Source organism: Gouania willdenowi, chromosome 19 (assembly GCF_900634775.1).
Source record: "Gouania willdenowi chromosome 19, fGouWil2.1, whole genome shotgun sequence".
In the NCBI taxonomy this organism is placed as follows: Eukaryota; Metazoa; Chordata; class Actinopteri; order Blenniiformes; family Gobiesocidae; genus Gouania; species Gouania willdenowi.
The window spans coordinates 5,418,229-5,441,704 of record NC_041062.1 but is presented as its reverse complement, the minus strand read 5'-3'; the positions used below and the strand labels follow the sequence as shown (position 1 = coordinate 5,441,704).

General features: G+C 37.4%; 1 protein-coding gene across 17 annotated transcripts in view; it reads left to right on the top strand.

Moving 5' to 3' along the window:
- The first annotated feature begins 1,991 nt into the window (after positions 1-1,991).
- Positions 1,992-23,476, top strand: part of LOC114481354 (calcium/calmodulin-dependent protein kinase type II subunit gamma-like) — a 55,296-nt gene continuing 33,811 nt past the window's right edge. For 6 of the 17 annotated variants that reach the window (XM_028476114.1, XM_028476109.1, XM_028476112.1 and 3 more), the window contains exons 1-3: positions 1,992-2,256; positions 14,227-14,321; positions 23,099-23,158. In XM_028476114.1, the coding sequence (XP_028331915.1) occupies positions 2,192-2,256; positions 14,227-14,321; positions 23,099-23,158 (220 nt within the window). In that variant the 5' untranslated portion in view covers positions 1,992-2,191. The remainder of the gene's footprint in view (positions 2,257-14,226; positions 14,322-23,098; positions 23,159-23,476) is intronic. The other 11 variants (XM_028476124.1, XM_028476117.1, XM_028476111.1 and 8 more) reach the window with 2 other exon arrangements.

Sequence of the window (23,476 nt, the reverse complement as noted above, 5' to 3'; positions counted from 1 at the left end):
ATGCTGCCATATGAGAGCAGACAGAATTTTCAAAGCTGCTGCTTTCACTTCAGCAGAGGTGAAAGTAATGGATTACAAATACTCGCGTTAATGTAATTGAGTTGCTTTTAGGGGTACTTGTAGTTTAGTGTATTTTTGTTATCATTTCGTGCATTTTTCTGTAATTTTGGGTGTTTTGGTGTCATTTTGGGTGTTTAATTCAGGGGCCGCATGTGGGCCCCAATTGTCATGTCTGGTATATAGCATTGTATATCATTTCCTACATTATTAATATGCAGAGGTGAAAATAAGGGATTACAGGTGCTCATATAATTGTAATTGATTTGATTTTATGGGTATTTGTACTTTTTTGAGTATATTTTTATAAATCAGTAACTTTACTTGTACTTAAGTATGTTTTAAAAGAAGTAAAGTAAATACTGTAGATACATTTCTATACCCAACAGTTATTGAGTGACTTCTACTTTAGTAAGATATATCAGTACTCTTTACACCTCTGCTCTTCAGTCATATTGCACCACAGCAGCAAAACTATCTATGCATCTTTCAACATTGGGTCTCAATGTGTTGGTGGAAACTAAATTGGGGTCACCAGGGGGTCAGGACTTTCCCTTCCAGGGGAACAAAGTTACCTTCTTTCCTGCTTATCGAAAACCTTCCAGTATACTTTGAAAATACATAACATATGAAATGAAAGCCTCGAACATCAATTATAAACATAAGGTAGTGCATGTGGAAGCATCTCATTGGTCGTACAGAGGTTTAGTCCCGCCCCTTTGGTCAAGTGTCAGTGGATCTCTCTTAGAAAGTGTCTTCTTCACCTCTGCTGGTGCTGTGTAAAGCACCGCTAATCATTAGCTTTATTAGCCTATTTCACTTGTGAATTTAAGCATCAATGCTTGTGTCTACGGAATTAAATAAAACACATGATGCACATCTTATTTATATCTATTTGACTGATTTATATAAAAAAGTAGCATTTTTTAATCTTCCAGGAACACATTAATCTGTTTTAATAGACATTTTCTTGCAAAGAATACTTAATAATTTACCTTTAAGGTATTAAGTTGCGTTTTTTCCATTAAATGTGGAAAGGAATTCTGAATAAATGATCTCAATGTTTCAATAAGATAAATCAGCCCGGGACTCATCCCACAACTGTTAGACAAATACAATTTAGATTTCTTGAAAATGATAAATCTGCTCATATACTAATTTTACTTTTTGGTTTTCATTTTGTGCATTTCTGTTGTTATTTTCTGTGTGTTTTGAGTCATTTTGTGCATTTTTGTGCTAATTTTCTGTAGTCATTTTGAATATTTTATTCTCATCATATATATTTGCTGTTTTGTTTGTTTTTGGACTTCTTTTGTATATTTATTTGTTATTTTTGTATGAGTCTGTAGTGGTCTTGAGTATTTCTGGAGTCATTTTGTGTCTTTTTGTTTTCATTTTGTGCATTTTTCAGTAATTTTGGGTGTTTTATGGTGTTATTTTGTGTGTTCAATTTGGGGGCCGCAAAAAATTAGCCTTGTGTATGTATATAATAATAATTGATGTATGTGAAGTTGTCAGGAACATGAATTTTGAATAGTGAATGGAATATGGATTTGGGAAATAATAAGTGCTACTTCATTCCATTCCCGTCCGAGCAGTGTATTCATTTATGCTATTTACAATATTTATGTTAGTAGATATCATGTCATTAGCCATGTACGCTATAAATGGAAACATGATATACTACTCAAGCTTTTTCTGTTTGTATCAAATTGCTCGAAATAAATAAATAAATAAATAAATAAATAAATAAATAAATAAATAAATAAAAACAAACAAACGTGTCTAAAGCAAAAACCCTTCCCTTCGTCACAAACACGCTAACGCCCACTTCTGTTTGGTGACTTCATCGGGCTGTGGAGTAACGCTACACCAGCCAACTCTCGCGAGATTTCCATTACTGCCCTTCACCACACACTCATCATCATCGTCACTCCCCCCCCCGTCCGCGGCCCCTCCCTTTCCGTCCTCCTCTCTCTCTCTCTCTCTCAGTCTGGTCTGCCTGGTCTGCCTGTCAGTGAAGGTGCTCCAGTGTTGGAGGCAAGGCTTCCCTCCACCGACTCCTGTACTACAGTCAGCCCGCCGACGGTACTCCGAGGCTCGGCCCTGCCCTTCCACTATCTCCGCTGCGACCATGGCTACCACGGCGACCTCCACCCGCTTCACCGACGAGTACCAGCTGTACGAGGAGCTCGGAAAGTAAGCCGCAGCGTCACGCCGTGTTTGTCTCATCGTCCCCCGCCCCCGCAGCCTCGCTCACCACCTTCACCATATCTCACGTTAGCCCGTTGGCAGCTTAGCGTTGAACCAGCCGCGGTCAGCGTGGCTTCACTGCTCGCTTTACGGTGACGGTGTGCCCGCCAGCGTCCCGTCACCGTCGTTGCTCCACAGCCGTTGCTATCGGCTAACTAGCCTCGGCCGTTCCTAGCTGTCGAGCTACCTACCTACCACGCTGATATCGATAAACCTTCCGAACCCCGTGATGAACACACGCTGCACAAGTTGGTGCAAAAATAAGCCACAGTCGAATCTTCAGTGTTGGGTTTTTTTCTGTTCTGATGGAGCCGTTTTCCTGGAGCAGAGGCACCGCAGGAATCTGTGACATTTCACCGGCTTTGACAGCTCGGGCTCGGTGGACCCAGTAGGCTGTGGTCGATCGCTAACTAGGCCGGTGTATCGGATGTAGTTGCTCCCTTGCAGAGCGATGATCATGTAATACATACATGTCATTTAATGCTACTGTTTACAGTAGACATAGGACTAGTTAATGCAAGTTATCAGTCAAATTTAGTCACCAACCTCTTAAGTGCCAATGTTACACCATAATAAACATCAAGTACATTTTGTTTTAATGTAGTTTTTACTTATTGTATATTTCTGACAATTTGGACTGAGTTGTACTATCTATTGGCATTTCTAAAAATAAATACATGATGATAATTCCTTTACTAGTATGAATTGGTGGTTCTAGAATAAAAATGTTTGATTAGTTGTCTATAACAATTATTAAATGGGCAAAATTATTATCCCAGTAATTTGTCAAAAGTTTTTTTTTAAAAGCAGTCTCCGAATCAACAAAGGTGCAAAGCAATTACTAACAAATACAACAAACTGAATTGTTTTGTGTTTTACAAAATAATGAACATCAAGTAAATATAGTTTTAAAGTAGTTTGTACTTATTGTTAATTTCTGACATTTTATAATTAATTTTACTTTCTATCTGTATATCTAATATACATAATATATTTACTAGTATGAATTGGTGGTCTGGTAAACAACTACTTTTAATTATTAGTTTATAGGTATTATAAAATTGGCAAAAATAGAAAGATTATATAAATTATCCCAGCAATTTGTCAACAGTTGATTATGTTATTTTAAAAACCTGTCTGCAAATCAACAAAGGTGCAAAGCATTGACTAACAAATATTAGGAACTTAATTGTTTAGTGTTTTACACAGCGACCAATGCATTGTGTTGAATTTTTTTCTTTGGAAAATCATTGTGTAGATTGGATCCTACAATGATGAGTCAAATTACTCTGGTAGGCCTTGAGATAGACACACGGTTTATGAGAAGATAATGTGGTGTGATAGTTTCTAATGTTAGGCAAATTACTGAAAAATATAGTCTCAAGTTCTCAACTAAAAGACCAATAAGTTGATTCATATTTAATGTTGTGGTTGTTATTGAATTGGAAAGTATTTCATTTATTTTAAGGCATATGCTAATGGAATGTTGACATTAGGATAGTTTGCATGTTCTCTTTATGCACGTACGGGTTTACGCAACATAAGTGGATGTCATGATTTATGGCAGGAATGTGCAATTCCAATCCTAGAGGGATGCTGTCCTGCATGTATTAGATGTCACACTATCTGCATTGTTGCTATCATGTTACTCTGGAGCAGTGCTTCTCAAACCAGTTTTACTCAAGTACCCCATTTCTCTTACTTCTGAATGGAATGAACAAGTGATAACACACATTTTAAATAATCTTATTTAGTAAATAAGTGGAAAGAAACAGTATTTAGAGCTGTGGTTTCCAACCTTTTTTGGATCATGACTCCTATTTCACATCAAGAATTTCTGGTGACCTCAAAAACATTTTTTTTTCTAGGAATTTGTTTTTGATCATGTTTGAGCTCAGATTTGTTTATTTTTTTTACTGTATTTTAGTTGAACTAGATTTATATTTCACAAAGGGAAAGTATAGAAATGCAGTTGTTTAAGATTGGGTGTTGCTTTGATTTAAAAAAAAAAAAAAAATAAAATAAAATAAATATATATATATATATATAATTGAAAATTAAAAATCTATTTTAAAACACTGATTTAGTGGCTCCAGAATAGATTTATTTCTATAGTTTTTATCATTTCTGGTCATCTCACACCTGGTGTGGGACCAAAGCTGACACTATTTGTTAATTTTCCCCTTTCTCGCTCTCTCTCACGTACCCCCATTTGAGAAACACTGCACTGGAGAATGTCTGATAATGAGCTTTTCCACACAGTCAGGTGTGTCAGGGCAGAGGGACGGCTAAAACATGCAGGGCTGCAGCTAGGGCTGGGCAATATATCGATATTCATGATATTTCTAGTTTTCTGTTTTGGTGACATAGAAAATTACAATATTGCCTTTATAGATATATAAATATATATTTTTATACCTTATTTTATATTAAAATACTTGTTTTAGGAGGTTGGGCTAATGTAATTTAAGAAGTTGGAACAATTAGTTTAAACTGGCAAATAAAGGGCATGACAAATGTGGTTAAATTGGCAAAAATGAGCATGAAATTTGGTGAAAAGAGGTTAAAAGTGACAATAACATGTCGATATATGCAACATTAGGTGGTAAAAGTGGTGGAAAGGGTTTATAAGTGCCAAAAGTGGAGAAAATGTACAGAAAAGGCATTGAAATTTGATGGAGAAGTGGCAGAATAATGAGAATAATATAGAAAAAATGCATTAAAAAAGCATATGTACAGCTTTGTTAATAAATGTGCCTGTGTGGCATTTTTAATCACTGAATTTAACCCAGAATTTTCTGTCTCGTGAGACTGTATTTTAATTAAAAAATATTTAGTTTTTTTATCATATATTGCCATTTTGAGAAAAAATACCGATAGTAGTTTTTGTCCGTATCGCCCAGCCCTAGCTGCAGCCTTTGAGGATTACATTTCCATCTTTCTGTGTGACCATTGGCTGATTTGAATTGATATGTGACCAATACTGAGTAACAATGATTGTTACTGGAGCATATTCAGGGGTGTAGACAAAGTTTCACTGCTCTGTGTTTTGTCATGATGAGAGAATTAGATTTGACATGATCTTCCTTTGAAAGGAGGTGCGCTTGAGTTGGAGCAGAGTTACTGCTCCTCCACAGTGTGATATGGGAATGGGATGCCCTTTATTCCTTATGGAGGTGCATCAGTCACAGTCAGGCATAGAAATCACTAAAGCAATGCGTTTGCTGGCTTGGCAACGACTTGTGAGGTTACTGGGAAAGAAATATGGGTGTCCTTGATTTAATACTGGCACCATATCCCCTTGTGGTTAAGTGTTATTAAGGTAGATAATGACTTCAGGATTAGACATATTGCCAGGGTTATTTTATCAATAAATCTTAAGGTAAATTCACTGGGATCTAGAAATTGAGACTAACTTGTTTCAAATGTAGAGAAAATATTTAATTTATCAGTTACTGTTTGAAGGTGTAAAACTAGACCACATGTGTCAAACTCGAGGCTCGGGGTCCAAATTCAGCCCCTTGAGAAAGTAAATATGATAGAAAAAAAACATGAAACATTTTTTAAATGACCAACTAATTCAGTTGTAGATATTTCACCCCCTCCAAAGACAAAAAAAATCTAATAAAATTCTGTCATATGACGGCAGTAATATTTAATCTCAAATTGTTGAAAGAACTCAATTTTTTTCCATAATTTGGCAAATTTTCCTCAATAAATTCCACAAAACTTCCTGAAAATCAGGGAAATGTAAGTGAAGATCCTGCATGGACTGATATACTCACATACTTTATCATTTATATATCATTTATATGTGGAAGTGCAAACCAGGGCACATAAATGTTGAATTTGCTCTTTTTCCCACCTAAAATCTGTGGCCCACTGAAGGTCAAACTGCTCCGTATTTGGCCCCTGAACTAAAATGAGTTTGACACCCCTGAACTAGACGCCAGTCATGTGATTATTTTTTGTTAGATACAAGTTTTGAATAGCTTTTTGCACTGTAGGGTCAGTGTATGTTTTAGTCTTTGGATTGTCTGGTCAGTAAAGAATATTTAAAATAATAAAAAACAGGTTATTTGATTTTTATTTTAAAATTAAAGAATTTAAGTTTGAAACTCGAGGCGTTTTTCTTTATCAGGAATGAGAAAGGATGAAGAAAACTCTAAAAATTGATTTATTTTATTTAAAAGACAGAAACCCAAAAACAACAAGAATGATGCGACCGGAAGTTACTGTTTTCAAAGTAAGAGTTTTTATTTCCTCAGACGCACATAGACTGATCTAGAGCTGGGCGATATATCGAGATTTAAGATATATCGCGTTTTTTATTTTGGTGATATTGAAAATTACAATATCACCTATATCAATATGTTTTTTTATAGCTTTCTTTTGTAATAAAATACATGTTTTAGGTTTAGCTGTTTTCACTAATTCTCAGCACGGCATTAAAAAAGCACAGTTAGATGGATTTCTGAGTACGTCCTAATCCAGATATCTGTCACTTATTGCTTGGATATTGTCGGTTTCGTAAATATTTCGTATGTTACGTTTACCTAGAAGTGCAAACTAGGGCACGATAATGTTGAAATTACTTGTTTACCTGCCTAAAATATGTGGCCCACTTGAATTCAAACTGCTCCGTATTACGGGTGTCAAACTCATTTTAGTTCAGGGGCCACACACATACGTTTTTTTAAAAAATCATATAGATATGCAGTATGTTTTGTTTTGTTTTTGTGGTTCTCAGTTTAAAAACAATATTATCAGATTTTGAGCATTACAATTCAACATTGTAATAGAAGTAGCTAACATATAGTGTACTATAAAACCTAAAATATTAATTAACACTTTGTTGAGTAATGGTGCGAAACACTACCAGCTGGAGCCATTATTCTTGCATTCTTGTTAACGTAAATCTGATTGCATAAAACCAGAATAAAACTAACATAAAACATACTTGTTCTAAAGAAGAAAAAAAATCCTGCTTTTTCCCTGTTGTGCAGCTTTAAAAGTCGCATTCCTTGTTAACTTCAGTTTAAACACGACATAAGGGCAGATTTTTGATCTGGCATTATGGTTTTGTGTTCGTTGTGTATTTTTATAGCTTTAAAACAGTTTCAATTGAGATGCTCAAGTTGATTTAAATCTATGTAATGCCTTAAGGATTGGATTGTGCTGCAGTTGTTCTCAATCACTAGAACTGGATCATTAGAAAGTTCATTTTCTGAACTTGTCAGTAGTAATAATATGGTAGTTTTTGACTTGGATTTAAAACAAACAAAAATTATTATTATTTATTTATTTCCTCAGACGCACATAGACTGATCTAGAGCTGGGCGATATATCGAGATTTAAGATATATCGCGTTTTTTATTTTGGTGATATTGAAAATTACAATATCGCCTATATCAATGTTTTTTTATAGCTTTTTTTGTATTAAAATACATGTTTTAGATTTAACTGATTTCACTAATTCTCAGCACGGCATTAAAAAAGCACAGTTAGATGGATTTCTGAGTGCGTCCTAATCCAGACCTTCCCCTAAACAAGTCACGCTAAATAATTCACTCACACATGCTGTCCTTTATTGGAGAAAAAGTAAAAAGTGGCACATTTTGCATAACTGTTAATAAATGTGCATGTGTGGCATTTTGCATAAGCAAATTAACCCTGAATTGTCTTTCTGCTCAGACTTCATTTGAATTAAAATGATCGAATTTTGTATCGTATAACGTTGTTTTGAGAAAACATATCGAGATATGAGTTTTGATCCATATTGCCCAGCCCGAGACTGACCCTGTGAAGCTATCATACAAACCACTGAGCTAGCATTAGAAGCTTCTGCTAAGCCACAGCTTACCTGGATGATACCCATGGCTATCAACTCTTACATTGGCAGCGTATCTAATTTAAAAGGTGTTGCAGTTAGCTGTTAATAAGCTGTAACAAATGTGAGTGGGTCTAATAGCTTATTTTGTAATCAAAGTCAATTACATCACCAGATGAAAAGATGCACCGAAATTAGATTAATCAACACGAACAACAACCTGCAGTGGAAAAGGCTGAGTTAGGATTCATGCAGTGGCACGATGATGATGATGTGTTCCAGGCAAACTGATGCTCAGAGATGCTGATGATGCGAACGCTGTGTGCGCTTAATGTTACTCACTGTCAGACATCTTTCATGCTGCCGTCAACCAATCACAGACGTTCTTTGTCCTCATTGTAGACACGCTAGCTTCTACTGAGGTCATGATGCAGATGAGGAGAGACATTCATGCTGTAGCTAAACAAGCTTCAAGATTTATACATCTGTAAACTTCATATTCATGTTTTTTTCAGATGTATTCTTGTTTGTTAAATAGTTGGGGTTATAGTTACAGATGTAGCTTTCCTTCACCAGTTTAGATGTGGTAGAAAATGAATAATTGGAAACTTTGGGTGTCTAAAAAGTAGGTCTGGGCAATATATCGTGATTCAAGATATATCGAGATTTCTATTTTAGCGATATAGAAAATTACAATAATTCCTGTAATTTCATTTCATTTTATTTATTAAGCAGGAAAGATTTAAAACAAAATCTGGCCTGGCTCAGTACAAACTGATTTTCAGCAGGTTCCTGCTCTGCAGAACACACAAACACAGCATTTAACATCAGATATATAAATATTTTTTAAGGCTTATTTTGCAATAAAATACTCGTTTTAAGAGTAACTGCTTTCTCTACTTCTTAGAACAGCATGAAAAGCACAGTTACATGGATTACTGAGCACATCCTAATCCAGACCTTCCCTTAAACAAGACATGCTACAGAACTCACTCACACGTGCTGTCCCTTACAGGAGGAAAAAGACAAAAGCGGCACATATTCTGCAGCTGTTTGGTAATAAATGTGCCAGTGTGACTTTTTGCATCAGTAAATTTACCCCAGAATTGTCTTAAGAGTTTTTTTTGTTTGTTTGGTTTTTAAAGAGAAGAAAAAATATAATGAAAAAAAGACTGAGTTAAATTATTACTGAGTTAATTTTTAAGAAAAAATATTGAGATATTAGTATTGGTTTATATCACCCAGCCCTACTAAAAAGGTTGCAACAGGAATCCAAGCTTTACTATCATTACAGGCTTCATGCGATTTGCAGACATTCGCAGGCTGTGGTTTGGCCTGGGCAATATATCAAGATTTCTATTTTAGCGATATAGAAAATTATAGCTTATTTTGTATTAAAATACTTGTTTTAGCAGAACTCACTCACGTGCTGCCCCTTATAAGAGGAAAAAGCCAAAAGTGGCGCATTTTGTGCAGCTATTTAACAATTGTGTCTGTCTGGCATTTTACATCCACAAATTTAACTCAGAATTGTCTTTCTGGTTAGACTTTAATGAGGAAAAAAAATATAGAGATGTATATCATATTTTGCCATGTTGAGAAAAAATATCTGAGTTTTGGTTCATATTGCCCAGCCCTAGCTGTGGTTATGAAGTGATCACAGACATAGAAACACAATTTGTGATCACTGTAACTACAACTACACACACACCACAAACTAAACAGAATATCAGTTCATTATTTACTTTAGTTAAAACATCACAGTTGTTGAAGATGTAAGTAAAAGGTCTGAGAAATACTATCTGCTTGGTGTAACAAATGTTGTCACGTCTCCAACGGCAACCAACCATTTCATTCCCAGTTCCAACATCTTCTGTTGCTACTGACAACCAGTGACTCGGTCAGAATCAATAGTTAACAGGAAAACCACGAGAGCCGAAACACCGGCGTGCTGTTTGTTTTCCTCCCTCTGAGCAGCTGATGATGATGACGATGATGATTTTTGTGACGCGACGTACCCCTGGATCACTTGATGAGGAAGTTAGTCAGCTTTAGTGTTTGCAGTAATGCCTCCGCACGCCAGCTGTCCTCTCCACGCTCTTATCAATGCAGACGCCGTGGTGACGGAAGGTAATCTCCACCGCCGGCTCCAAAAACAGCATTTGGACATTTTACCGTGTAGGACGCCGTGACTTGTTTTCTCAGTATTTAATGACTGTGAGAAAGCGGACCTTTGTTCCTGCTGTTACAGCTGTGGCAGCATCTGTTACTCTTGACCGATTAAGCCCCCTTTTTTTTTTTGCCTCTTTTTAAATCCCTAAACCAGCCACTCAAACTGGATTCACTAAGCCCCAGAATAGCACACTTTGGATTAACCACAGAAAGAACACATGAGGATGGAGAACAATAAAACTGCTGAGGAGGATTATAGTTATGATGAGTCAACAAGACAACAATAATTGTTAGGTATGTTGCAAATTTGATTCACTAATCTTTTGGACCTTTGGGAAAGTGATGGAAATCACATACACCACATGTCAAACTCAAGGCCCGGGGGCCAAATCCGGCCCTTTAGAGCATCCAGTTCAGCCCGCAGGAGAAAGTAAAAATAACAGAGAAAACATGAATCATTGTGTGAATGAAAGTCAACATTATTTGCAGGTGCTCACAGTTTTCCCGGTGCTAATATTACGGATGTCCCGATACTACTTTTTTCACTTTGGATACGATACCGATATTGATCCGATGCGATATCAGCACGAATCATTCACACTTTTACTACTTATTTTGTAGTGTGGAATGTTAGAAAAGGCTTGATCAAGAGATGTTACTCAAACTGAGAACAATAATCAACAATTCAAGTTCACTTAAGTTATTTTTAACTGTCAGTATACGTTGTGAACAACTGAGGGCGGGGACAAAAACAAAACTTATCGGAGATTTTAGATGCAGTGCGATAAAATCCGATATTCGTTTTCTGGCTGATATGGGACCGATATCAATATTGGATCGGGACACCCCGAGCTAATATCGCATGATGGCTGACATTTATAATTTCAAACTGTTCTTACAAAATCTTTCCATTTCGAAAAATTCAAAAAATATTACATAATATTTTCCTTAATTAAAAATAAATTGGTCACAAAATCTAGGACATTTAAAGTGGAGATCCTGTTTGGACTGATATCTGTCACTTATTGCTTGGATATTGTCGATTTCTTAAATATTTCGTATTTTACGTTTACCTAGAAGTGCAAACTAGGGCACAATAATGTTAAAATTACTCGTTTACCTGGCTAAAATATGTGGCCCACTTGAAATCAAACTGCTCCGTATTACGGGTGTCAAACTCATTTTAGTTCAGGGGCCAAACATACGTTTTTTTAAAAAAAATCATATAGATATGCAGTATGTTTTGTTTTGTTTTTGTTCATTTTCTGAACTTGTCAGTAGTTGTAATATGGTAGTTTTTTGACTTGGATTTAAAACAAACAAAAATTATTATTATTTTTTTTTTTTACATTCAATAGGAACAGTTCTTTAGAATTTTCAACTTGTGATTTTGAAGGTTATCTTTTTTCTTTCTTTTTTTTTGGTGTCCTGCTGTCCATGAATAGTTTAGTACAGGGGTGTCAAACCTTTTTTAGTTCAAGGGTGGAATACGGACCAGTATGACTGTAAGTGGGCCACAGATTTTAGGTGGGAAAAAGAGGAATTTTATAATTTGTGTGCTCTGGTTTGCACTTTCACGTATAAATGATGTATAAATTAGGGATGTTCACTTTTTCATTTCCGATATGATACCAATATTGCAGCTTTGCATATCGGCCGATGCCGATATTGATCCGATATCAGCATGAAAATCATACATACATTTTTTTTCTTCTTTAATAAAAAACAATAATAATTACTTAATTTGTAGTGTGGAATGTTAGAAAAGGCTTGATCAAGTGATGTTATTCAAACAGAGAACAATAGTCAGCAACAGTAGGTTACTTTGTTGGAGTGTGAACCACAGTCACCTATGGATAGAAGTGTTGGAGCGGAACATTTTATCGGAGAACTTATATTGATGAGTTTAGATGCAGTCCGATAAAATCCGATATTCGTTTTCTGGCTGATATCGGTCCAATATCCAATATAAATATCGGATCGGGATACCTCTAGTGAGTATATCAGTCCCTGCGGGTTCTTCATTTAAATGTAACTGATTTTGGGGAAATTTTGTAGAACAATCTGAGGAAAATTTGCCAGGTTTTGAAAAAATTGAGAGTTCTTTCAACAATTTCAGATAAAAAAAAAAAAGAACTGGAAAACTGAGCTCTGCAAATATCGTAGATTTAAATTGAATTTTTGTATTTGGAGGCGCTGAGATATCTACAGGTGAATTAGTTTGGTTACAAAATGTTTCATGTTTTTCTATCATTTTGACTTTCTCAAGCGGGCCAAATTTGATGCTATAAAGGCCCGGATTTTGCCCCGGGCCATGACTTTGACACATATGGTTTTAGTACTCTGAGTTTGCTCCTAAATGAGCAGCAGCATGGTGCTACTGTCCCTATAAAGATGCACTGGCCTTAATTTCCAACTGCCGTTTCCACTCATTCTTTTAATAAATGACGGTAATAATCAATGGCGCTGATTACACAACCTGCACTACTCCCGCCACACATCTGTACACATCTGCTGCTGCTAGCGCCTTCTCTACCTCCAAAGTCTTCCTTTGACTCACCGCTTACCTCTGATTATGTTCCCGCCTCTAATGCCTTTTTTTTTTTTGCTTCATCACTGACTGTTACCATCAAGGCAGTGACTTATATTTGTGTCTACTGTCACGTTTCATTTTCAGGTAAATAATTAGGATTAATAGGCTAGTGGTCGGTGGGAGTGGAGTGCAGCTGAGGAAGCAGCCTTGGTTCTATCAGCGCCAGGGATAGACTGGTGGCCAAAAATGGTCCAAATCTGGCAAGAAAACACTGTAAAATGACTAAAATGGGCCAAAAGCAGTCAAGAGTGGCCAAAAACTGGGCAAATAAAGAGGAATTTGGTGGTATGTAATGGCAAACGATAGCTGAAATGGGCAAAATGTGGCAAACAATAGTGAAAAAGGGCAAAAATGTGGATCAAAAACAGGAAAAATGTTGAGGAAAAAGGAAAAAAGTGGTATTTATTGGGAAAAAGTTAGCTTATTTGGATGAAAAGTGGCCAAAGAAATCAAAGGACAAAAATTGAATAAGTGTTAAAAAGAACATGTAAAAACAGAAAAAAGGGGATATTTATTGGCAAAAGGTAGCTAATATCTGAAAACAAGTGTGTGTCAGAACTTTTTGAAAAGGGGCAAAAATGGGACAAAGGAAGTTGCAAAATGGCCAAAGGAAATGGGTAAAAAGGGGTTAAAAAGTTTCCCCCTTTTAAGGTTTACTGGGGGAATAATAATTGAAATTAAGACATAAAGAGCCACATGTTGAGCATCACTGACTTAATAACAGCTTCTACGTGGTGTCCTCTGATAAAGTAGTGGGCTGGTCGGGACCCAAAATGCCTGGGCTGATTTTTCTCCCAGTCCACCCATGATCAGCACTAGTCGCCTTTAAGAAAACTGCAGGGCTAGAAAGTGCTGGTTGCACAACAAAAATCATGCCGAATCACTCCTCTGTGTATCACTACAGTGTACAAACTGCAAGGAGGAGCAATCTTCTGGATCTATATGAAAATCTCTTATTTGTAGCACATGCTCTGCAGTGTAATAGACTTTTTCTTCCAGCTTTTATTTAATCTCTATCGGTCTTTGCTGTGAATGTGGCGCTAAATCCAGCTTCCTTTGGGAGGAGACGCTGCATTGTTTTATGCCTTCGCCAATGATCGGCCATAGAAAATGTCCACGCCACAAACGCATTAACCCTGCTTTCCTGTTCTTTATACACACTGATGCTGTGGCAGGAAGAAAAGACGGTGTGTGTGTGTGTGAGGGCAGAGATTGTTGTCACACACAAAAAGAAAAGTGTCACACGTGTGGATTCAGCTTCAGATGACGAGGGCGTGTGAAATGGAACTGATTTCTGGTCGTTTGTGTTCTTTGTTCTCAGGGGAGCTTTTTCAGTGGTGCGGAGGTGTGTGAAGAAGTCATCAGGACAGGAATATGCTGCAAAAATCATCAACACTAAGAAGTTGTCAGCGAGAGGTAAGTTTAATGTCCAATTAGTTAACTTTTTTAATAATTAAATTAAATTAAACTGGGCTTTAAGCCTTTATTCGTCATGTATATATGTTGTTACACATATATATTGAAATTTGTCCTCTGCAATTTAACCCATCCCTAGGGAGCAGCATAAAAATGCTCATTAGCAAAATAATTCAAATCCCCCTTTGTCCTACATTGCTGCTGTTTCACCTGTGTTACCCAAAGAAAATGAGAATGTGTGAACAAATTTGTTGATTGCAGCCAGCGTTCTGTCCCACTGGTGCACTGCTGTGGCTGCAGATGTAGCTGATCTCCACCTGCTTTTGCATTTGGGACTCTATAAATCCAAATTATTAGCATTGTCATTGTTGGTACGATAAAGCTGATTGGCTGATTTGTTTTCAGCTTGACTTGGTGTGGCTTTATTTTCAGTGTAATGTGTTGGTTAGCTCAGGGGTTCTCAACCTTGCGGTTAGGACCCTATTTAGGGTCGCAAGACACTGGGAAGGGGTCACCAGATGCCTTCAAGTAAAGAATATTTTACCCTTTTTCTACAACTACACCAAACTTGCCATATTTTAAAGTATTTTCATCACTTTTTCTTGTCACATTTTTGCTCCTTTTAATGCATTTTGCATATGTTGACTCATTATTGTCACTTTTAACCTCTTTTCACCATATTTCGTGCTTATTTTTGCCAATTTAATCCCATTCATGATTATTCATGCCCATTATTTGCCAGTATAAAATAATTGTTCCAATATTGACACTTTGAACCCTTTTTACCACTTTTTCTGTCTGTTTTTGGCCACTCTAGTTTGCAACTTTTAACCAATTTCTGTGGTTTTTGAAATCACATTTCACCATGCTTTCCACCATTCTCTGGCACCTTTATTTTGGGGGTCACGGGCTGGAAAGGTTGAGAGCCACTATTCTGGTACATGTTGTATGCTGCAGCCTTGCAGGTGTTAAACATGCTTAATAAACGATGGACTGAAAGGTTTTAAGTTGCTCCTCCGGTTGTTTCTATTATCAACCGTTGTAAAAACAACAACAAAACACCTTGATTTCAAAGGAGACAGATTCATCTTTCAGAGTAAAGGTTATCTAAATAAAAAAAGGAAAAGCTACAGTGGTGAGATTTGTTTAATGTTTTCCTTTCTCATGCCGCTGTTGCCAGGTGAAGTGTTGATATTTGTTCCCTTCAGCTGTGTCAAGGCCTGCAGAGATCCACACCCCCGTGCACATGCCTGGTGTGGCTTACTGTGTCGTCATGATGACGTGAGCTTCAGACGCAGATACAGAAGTGCTTTTTTTTTTTTTTTTCTTTCTTTTTGCATTGGAAAATTGCACATTTACTTGATTATCCACGTGTTCACACTCTTTCTCACACACATGCACAACATTTTCTCCTTTGTTCTCTTTTCTGAGAACATGTCTGTCATTATCAGCTATGCTCTCTCTCTCTCTCTCTCTCATTGCTTTTCTCTGGTCTCTCCACAAAGGGGGTTTGCTTTGTATTGAGGCTAACCCACTTATGCTAAATGTATCTCATCAACAACTAAGGGTGCGTTTACACCGGTGAATACTGTTGGTTTGCGTGGACATTCCGCTTTGTTTCGGGCGGTGTGAAGACGATAACTATTTCTATTGCATTTGTTTGGCCCGACTCAGATCTTTTCCAAACTGTGCAGCTAAGTTTTCTCTGAGCGCTGCCTGCAGGGGCAACAGGCTGTGATGCGCTGGGGAGAAGCGAGCGAGGCAGTCACTGATGTGCTTTACCATCATCCTGTTTTTCTTTCTGCATTTTTAGAATCACATCCACACTGTACAATCTGAGTTATAGTGAAATGTCATTTCGGATTGGATCAAAAAGTCACAAACTGAGCCGAATCAAGGTGATAAAATCATCAGATGTTCATTTTGAGAGCATCCTATGACCCCATGACACCATAGTAGGGCTGGGCAATATATCGAGATTCAAGATAGATCAAGTTTTCTATTTTGGCGATATAGAAAATTTAAATATCGCCCATATTGATAGAAAGATTTCTTTATAGCTAATTTTGTGTTGAAATATTTGGTGGATTGCCGAGTGCGTCCGACTCCTAACCCAGACCTTCATCTAAACAAGCCACACTACAGAACTCACTCACACATGCTGTCCCTTATAAGAGAAAAAGCCAAAAGTGGCACATATTGTGCAGCTGTTTGTTAGTAAATGTGCCAGAAATACATAAAAGGACAACAAAAATACACCAAATAACACAAAGTATACATAAAATTACACAAAAGAACAAGAAAAATACTGAAAGAGGCAAGAAAAACACAGTTACTCCCAAAACACACACAACTACTATAAAAATACACAGAATGACTGTGAAATATATTGAATTTTCTATTTTGGCGATATAGTAAATTTCAATATCGCCTACATCAATATTATTTTATATCTTAATTTGTATTGAACTACTTGTTTTAGGAGTCAGAACTGCCTGAAAAGCACAGTTAGATGCATTGCTGAGTGTGTCCTAACCCAGACTTTCCCCTGGACAAGCCACACTACAGAACTCACTCACACGGGCTGTCCCTCATAGGGGAACAATAGCCAAAAGTGGAACATATTGTGCAGCTGTTTGTTCATAAATGTGCCTGTGTAGCATTTTGCATCAGCAGATTTAACCCAGAATTATCTTTCTAGTCTGACTTTAGTTGAAATATAAATATCGAGATTTATGTTGTATATAGCCATTTTGAGAAAAAATATTGAGATATGACTTTTGGTCCATATTGTTCAGCCATGTACCATAAGCGCCTCCTGTTTTCCCTTTTTGTTGTCTGCGGCTGAAACAGTAGCAGAGGGAGCTGGGACTAATGCTAATAGAGCATGTCTGCTTTGTGAGCATCTTGTAATGCTGTTATTGTTCTGTCCAAGCCATCAAGTGTCCAGCTTTGAGAATTAATAATAGCCCGCCAAGAAAAAGTGAAAACTCAGCAGAAAACCAAGGCAGGTTACATGGTGCATGTGCCCTGTGTTATCTGCAGAAAAGGCCAGCCATCAGAAATCGGGGAGATAATTGCAAATATTTAAAACTGGATAGTTACCCGATAAGTTCTGTGACTCTTCCCTCCTCCTCAGAAGTGGAATGAAACAAGATGAGAGGGCTTGCACTTGTGTGTTGGGCTGATTCAACATGCTACCCACATGCAAACAAAGACAATGCGTCCACAGCAGGCTGGTGCGTGCGCCGGCAGCTTGCCCGGTAGGATTTGGGTGGGTTTTTTTTAGCCTCATGGAGCTAGTGTGACCTCACGCGTGGCCTGGTGGGTAAGTCGCTCAAAGCTCTGGTAAACACTGAAGTAATCTGAGGAGGGAAAAGGGGGGGAGGAAGAGTAAGGGGAGACAGGTTGGGTAAGGAAGGAGCGAAACCAAAGAAGGAAGGAAGGAAGGAAGGAAGAGAGCGAGAGAAGACGTGTTGAAGATGGATGTAGGTTGTTGGCTAGGAAACGACTCCTTAGTCCTATGTAGGAGCAGCAGGGGTGGATGAATGTGGGCAGCAGCTAGAACAATCACACGTACTAAACATGAACTTGGCGGTAAAACAGGTTTTATTTGTGATCACTATTTAAAACTCTGATTCGGGTGGGAAAAAAAGGTTTTGTAACTGAAGAAGTTGCAAAACATTTTGAATAGCAAGGGCTGAAATGAGGAGCAATTTAATTGTTGCTCAATCAAATGCTTGAAAGTGCATACAAATACAAGATGAATGTATTTCCTAAAGTTTTGTTTGTATCTATAAGTGCCAAATGGTTTTGTTTAATTTATTTTTCTCTAAGATTGAAACCATTGAACCACAGATGAACTTTATGTTATCGCAGCTGTTGGTGTATAGGCTACATCAGCTAAGAAGTGACAATTTTCTCTACAAGAATTGAGTATTGTTTTCTGGCCGTCCTTCTACCTCGCATATCCAGATTAGGGATCTAGACAGGCACAAAGCTGGTAACACCCGTAACAAGACTAGGACAAGGACATAGAGAGGGACAATCACTTGCACAAACTGTACTTTGAATAACCCAACGACTGTTTAACTAGTAAACATTCATGTTTATTGACTGAAACAAGAAAGAAAGCACACAAAGACGAAGCCTAACTTGTTTGACAAGCACCAAATTGTAATACTAGTTCAATGTGTCGGACTATATAAAAGACTGAAGGTCTACCAAGGTGTTCATGATCTACAGTGATCAGTATTTAAAGTGGTTTTAAGGTAGAAAAAAAAGCAGAGTGCAGCACGGTTTGGCCTTCATAATCACTGACCACTCAAGATGCTCATACTGACCTTAACCCCCCCAAGTAATGGGCGTCTGAGCACCACTATTGCATTAAAGACAAATTAAAAAAGCCAACCTGGCCTGATGTGCTACAGTAACATGACTTGGAGGGCTTGGTGCACATGCACCACTTAACCAATGAATGCATCCAGGATGTACTGTGGGTAAGTCTTGGATGGTGATATTGTCAAGTATGCATTTTCCTGCTATTGTTGTAGACAATTTTAAACTCAAGGCCTGCAAGCCCAATCAGGCCTGTTGGAGAATCTAGGATCGGAAATAATTAATTGAACATAGAGTAAAACATTTTACTTGGAAGAAAAATATGACACCATGTAGTTTAAGGACTATATGTGGCTCCTGGACTAAAACAAGCATGACATGGCATTGTTCTCTTGTATTACTGCCTACCTCAGACATTTCCTGAGGTTGACGTTTTACAATTTCTGCTGGTCGAGTTAAACAGAGTCAAAATGATTTTTTTTTTTCTTCAAAAGAACCACCAAGCTCTCACAAAAAAAAAAAACAAATAAAAGTAAAAGCTAAGTTAAAAGTCAGGTTATGTGCTGAAATGTTAAGATACAACACTAACATTTTCTCTAAAGTTGTGCATTAATAAAAGTATTTAAAGCATGAAGTCATCAGTGTGTCGGTTGCAACTTGTACGTGTTACACACATTCTCACAGTTTTTACACAGCAGTGTACAAAGTGCTGCGTTGGGACCATGTGAGTTTGTCTGCACAGGATGAGTGCTGGTTTATTTCTTTGGTGATTGAACTGACAGTGAAAGTGGATGGCTTCTGCGTCGTCTGCTGTGTGCGTGCGTGTGTGTGCTAGAAAGCGAGAGAATGAGTCAGAGTGAGACAGAGAGAGTAGCTGCTTTAATGCACTACCTACATAACCCTCCCCGCCTAATGTTATTCTAAGCAAGCCATGATTCATGTACCCTGAGGCTATATCAACATTGTTCAAGAGAGAATAGTTAATATATATTTATATATATATTCCATTTTTAATTTTAAAACTTCATTATTCTATAGTTATCTTTGGTAATGTTCTTTATATTATGTTACTATAACTTCCATTAACTAATTGAAGACCACTTGAAATCTTTTTTTTACATGTCAGACTCTTTTGAGGGCTTTTGGCTTTGTGCTCGAGCAGCCACTTTCCTGAGTGTCTGAGGCAGTTGTCCAATTTGTTGTTTGTTGTTGGCGTGTTTCAGGACAACACCATCATTTTCTTATGTGGTAATGACCTAGATAAAGCCATGATAGCTGCAGACAAAAAGTCCAAAGAAATTCCTAGTCTTCATTCAAGCTTGGTTTAAACATCACAAGGCAAAGATAATCTGTTTTTTTTTTTTTTTTTTTGTCATGGATAACAAAAACACTTGTGGTGTTATCGTGTTTAGTAACTGTAATTGTTTAGTGTTCAACTATTTTCTTACAACAGCTGGATTGTAGTTTTTCCAGCATTTTCTCTGGTTTTACCCATGGAAGTATCCACTGACTGGAGGTCCATATCAACACCATATTTTCAAACCGAAGTTTGTTTGAGAAATTTCACTAGGACAAACCTTGTGTCGTGTCACAGGGATTTGTTTTGCAATAGTGTTTGTTTCACAACCTCACCTTTTATTGTGGCCTTTTCCCCACTCCTACACAGCCCTTTTAGCCTATATATTAGATTAATGATGATCAGTATGCAACTACCATGTTTAATACTGCAACTAGTACTTGTACTATTAAAAAAAAAAAAAGGAGAAGTGTATCTTTAGTTTCCATATTATCAACATTTTTGGCTTCTTTACATCCACAAAATATCCTTTTTTCCCTTTCAATTTGAAAATCAGTTTTACTAGTTTAAATTTTCTAAATCTCTAAAAACTTACAGAAGCAAATCATGTTTCATTTTTATCTTAGTAATCAAGCCATCCACATTATATTGCGGACTGTTGCGTTTCTTGCCTGAAAGTACAATATTAATCATTTTATTGCACTTGCTTTGGAGTGAAAGACTTGTCATTCTTGGTTCCAATATTTTCACAGAAATGTTAATATTTAGGAAACATGTTTGTGAAACTTGCTGAGTTTTCTGTCCATTTTGCGTTTGTCACAATGTTGTTGGTGCATGGCCACATTTTGTCGAGAGTTTTTCCCAGACCTCACAGTTTAGTTGTGAACTCGCCTCGAACAGATTGAGCCGAATCCTTGAGCTTTCCGTCAGATTTGTCAGCTTTGTGTGGCAGAAAGCATGTGTGTGTGTGTGTGTGTGTGCTGGGGTCCTCTCTCCATCTTTCTCAGCTGATCTAAGCTGTCTTAGGGCCCGCCCCATGGCCAAGCAGATGGCCAATTAGAGAGCAGCAGGAAGTGCCAGTAATTACCCTCCAGCCCTCTCTTTCCTGTCTCACTTCACCACACCAAGCTCTCACACCAACAAATAGGGGGATTGAATGAATTAGGAAGTGCTGCAGCGACACTGCACCAGGGTAGACGGCAGTACACACACACACACACACACACACACACACACACTCTCGCATGCATGCATACATTAGGTGTGATCTGCTTGTAGCAAATAAACGTTTCATGTAATCTCCCTCCTGCTCACTCCGTCTCCTCGTTCTGTGTGACTTTTAAAATTAGCAGCATCAGCTTCTTATTAATGCATACTTGCACAGGCGTCTGACTCCCTGACTACGGATATATGTTGGAAGTCACAACCTTTACGCAGTAGCCTTTTAAAATTCCATCAAATAAGCAACTATAGCACCAGTGTTTAACCTGAGTGTGGGTAGGGTAGTCATGACAGCGAGAGATAATGGTGAAAGATCCATGGAGCAATGCTTCATTTGATTATTGTGCCCCTCGAATTTATCCTGCGTCCAATTTTCAGCCGAACACTTTGGCGAGGAGCAGCATGTGACTTTTATCACAGAGTGTTACTGCACTAGGGAGAGGAATATGAATCTGTGTGTGACGTTATTGCTACGGAGCTGGAGGGCTGCGTTAGCTTCACTACAGTGATCTTGCACTCACACATGCGTCCAGTCGTACTGTACATTCCTTAAAGCTACCCCAGCTGACCTCTAACCTTAACTGCACAGTCAAAGACCTGCTGGTTGGACTTCTGGAACATTAAAAGCCATGTTCATCGTCATCTCTCTTGGATTTCATTTCATTTCAATGTCCAAATGGAAGCAGAAAAAAAAGAAAGTAAAATGCTCATGTTTTAAGCCTCTGGTCTACATCTAGTATGTGTTTATAGAGATTAATATCTTGTGGCTTTGAGTTTGTTCAGTGTAGATGTCTGTGATTTGTGCTACATCCATAATTTAGTTGAACTGCAACACAGTTGTTTTAGAAGCAAACCCAAACGCCACAGGAGGATACACTATAATTTATGGCTCAGAAGTCTTCACTAATATTGTACAAAGTGTTATGACATTGTTTGCTTTAAATCGACCTAAATCTACAAGGCGAGGCCACGCCCTGAAGGTGTAACGTGCTTTACTGAAAGACAAATGAACTTGCTTGTGTCAACACAAACTCAGAATTGTGTGAAATCCTCTGACCAGGATGTAGGTTTGGAAAGAAGTGATGCTCATGACAGAAGTGAAAATACTGCAGTGTGGCCAGTGATGGACACCCAGTAATGCCAGTTTCTACTGGCAAACAATTGTTTGCCTTCCTTCATCTGTTTCTGCATCTTTCATTTAATTCAACTATATTTATGTAACGCAAATTACAACAATAGTCATCTCGTAGTGCTTATCAAAATATACACACAGCTACATTATGTATGAAATATATTTTATTGGCATATTTTACACTCAACATTGGCTTTAACATGCCATGTGCCAACAACTTAAAATAAAAACAACATACAATCTGTCTGTGGCTTTTAAACCAACTTTAACTTGAGTGCAACATGTTTTAGTGTAAAATGACTTTAGTGCAACTTAACTGAGGTATGCGCCTTTTTTTTTTAGATTTTATTGAAAAAACACAAGCTGATCAACATGCCCAGGTTTCAGCGCACTTCTTTGTAGAGTTACAATGTCTCCTGCAGTGGAAACAACTTTCCTGGTTAAATAAAGGTTAAAAACATTTATTTATTTATTTTTTTTAAAATGATATGGATGCATTTAGAATCGATCGATTTAATATCGCCATATATTGTCGAATCAATTTTTTTCAACACCCCTAGTGCATGATGACTGTAAGCACATCAAGCATTGCATGCACAGACACTGATGTGTAAAAGCAATGTTTCAAACAGTTGTTTCCAAACCATCAATAAAACAGGTTGTAGTAGTGGACAAAATGAAGAAAGTAGTCAAAACACCACAAGTCCACACTACCCGCGTACAGACTTATTTCATACAGTGGTTATTGTTCACTGTTAATGTGTCTGTTCTGTGTTTTTGTCTCTACAGACCATCAGAAACTAGAGAGAGAGGCTCGTATCTGTCGTCTGCTGAAACACCCAAACATTGGTGAGTGTCTATCTCTGAACACGAACTTCGTCTTTACGTTGCCAAGTTTACACTTTGCTTTATTGGATCCTAAACTGGGGTGTTTACATTTTCTCTGAAACGTATAATGAACATATTGTTTAAAACAAACAACTCAGGATTTATTTGTTGCAAATGCAGTTTGATAATGTTTAATACTGTATGTGCACAATCTTAGTGACATTTACTGTCACTAAAACAATATGATGGGTTTAAACAAGTTCTCCTCTTAGTGATGATTTTAAACATTGTTAAAAGACAGATATCACTTGCTTAATATGCAGATTTCTACTTTGTATA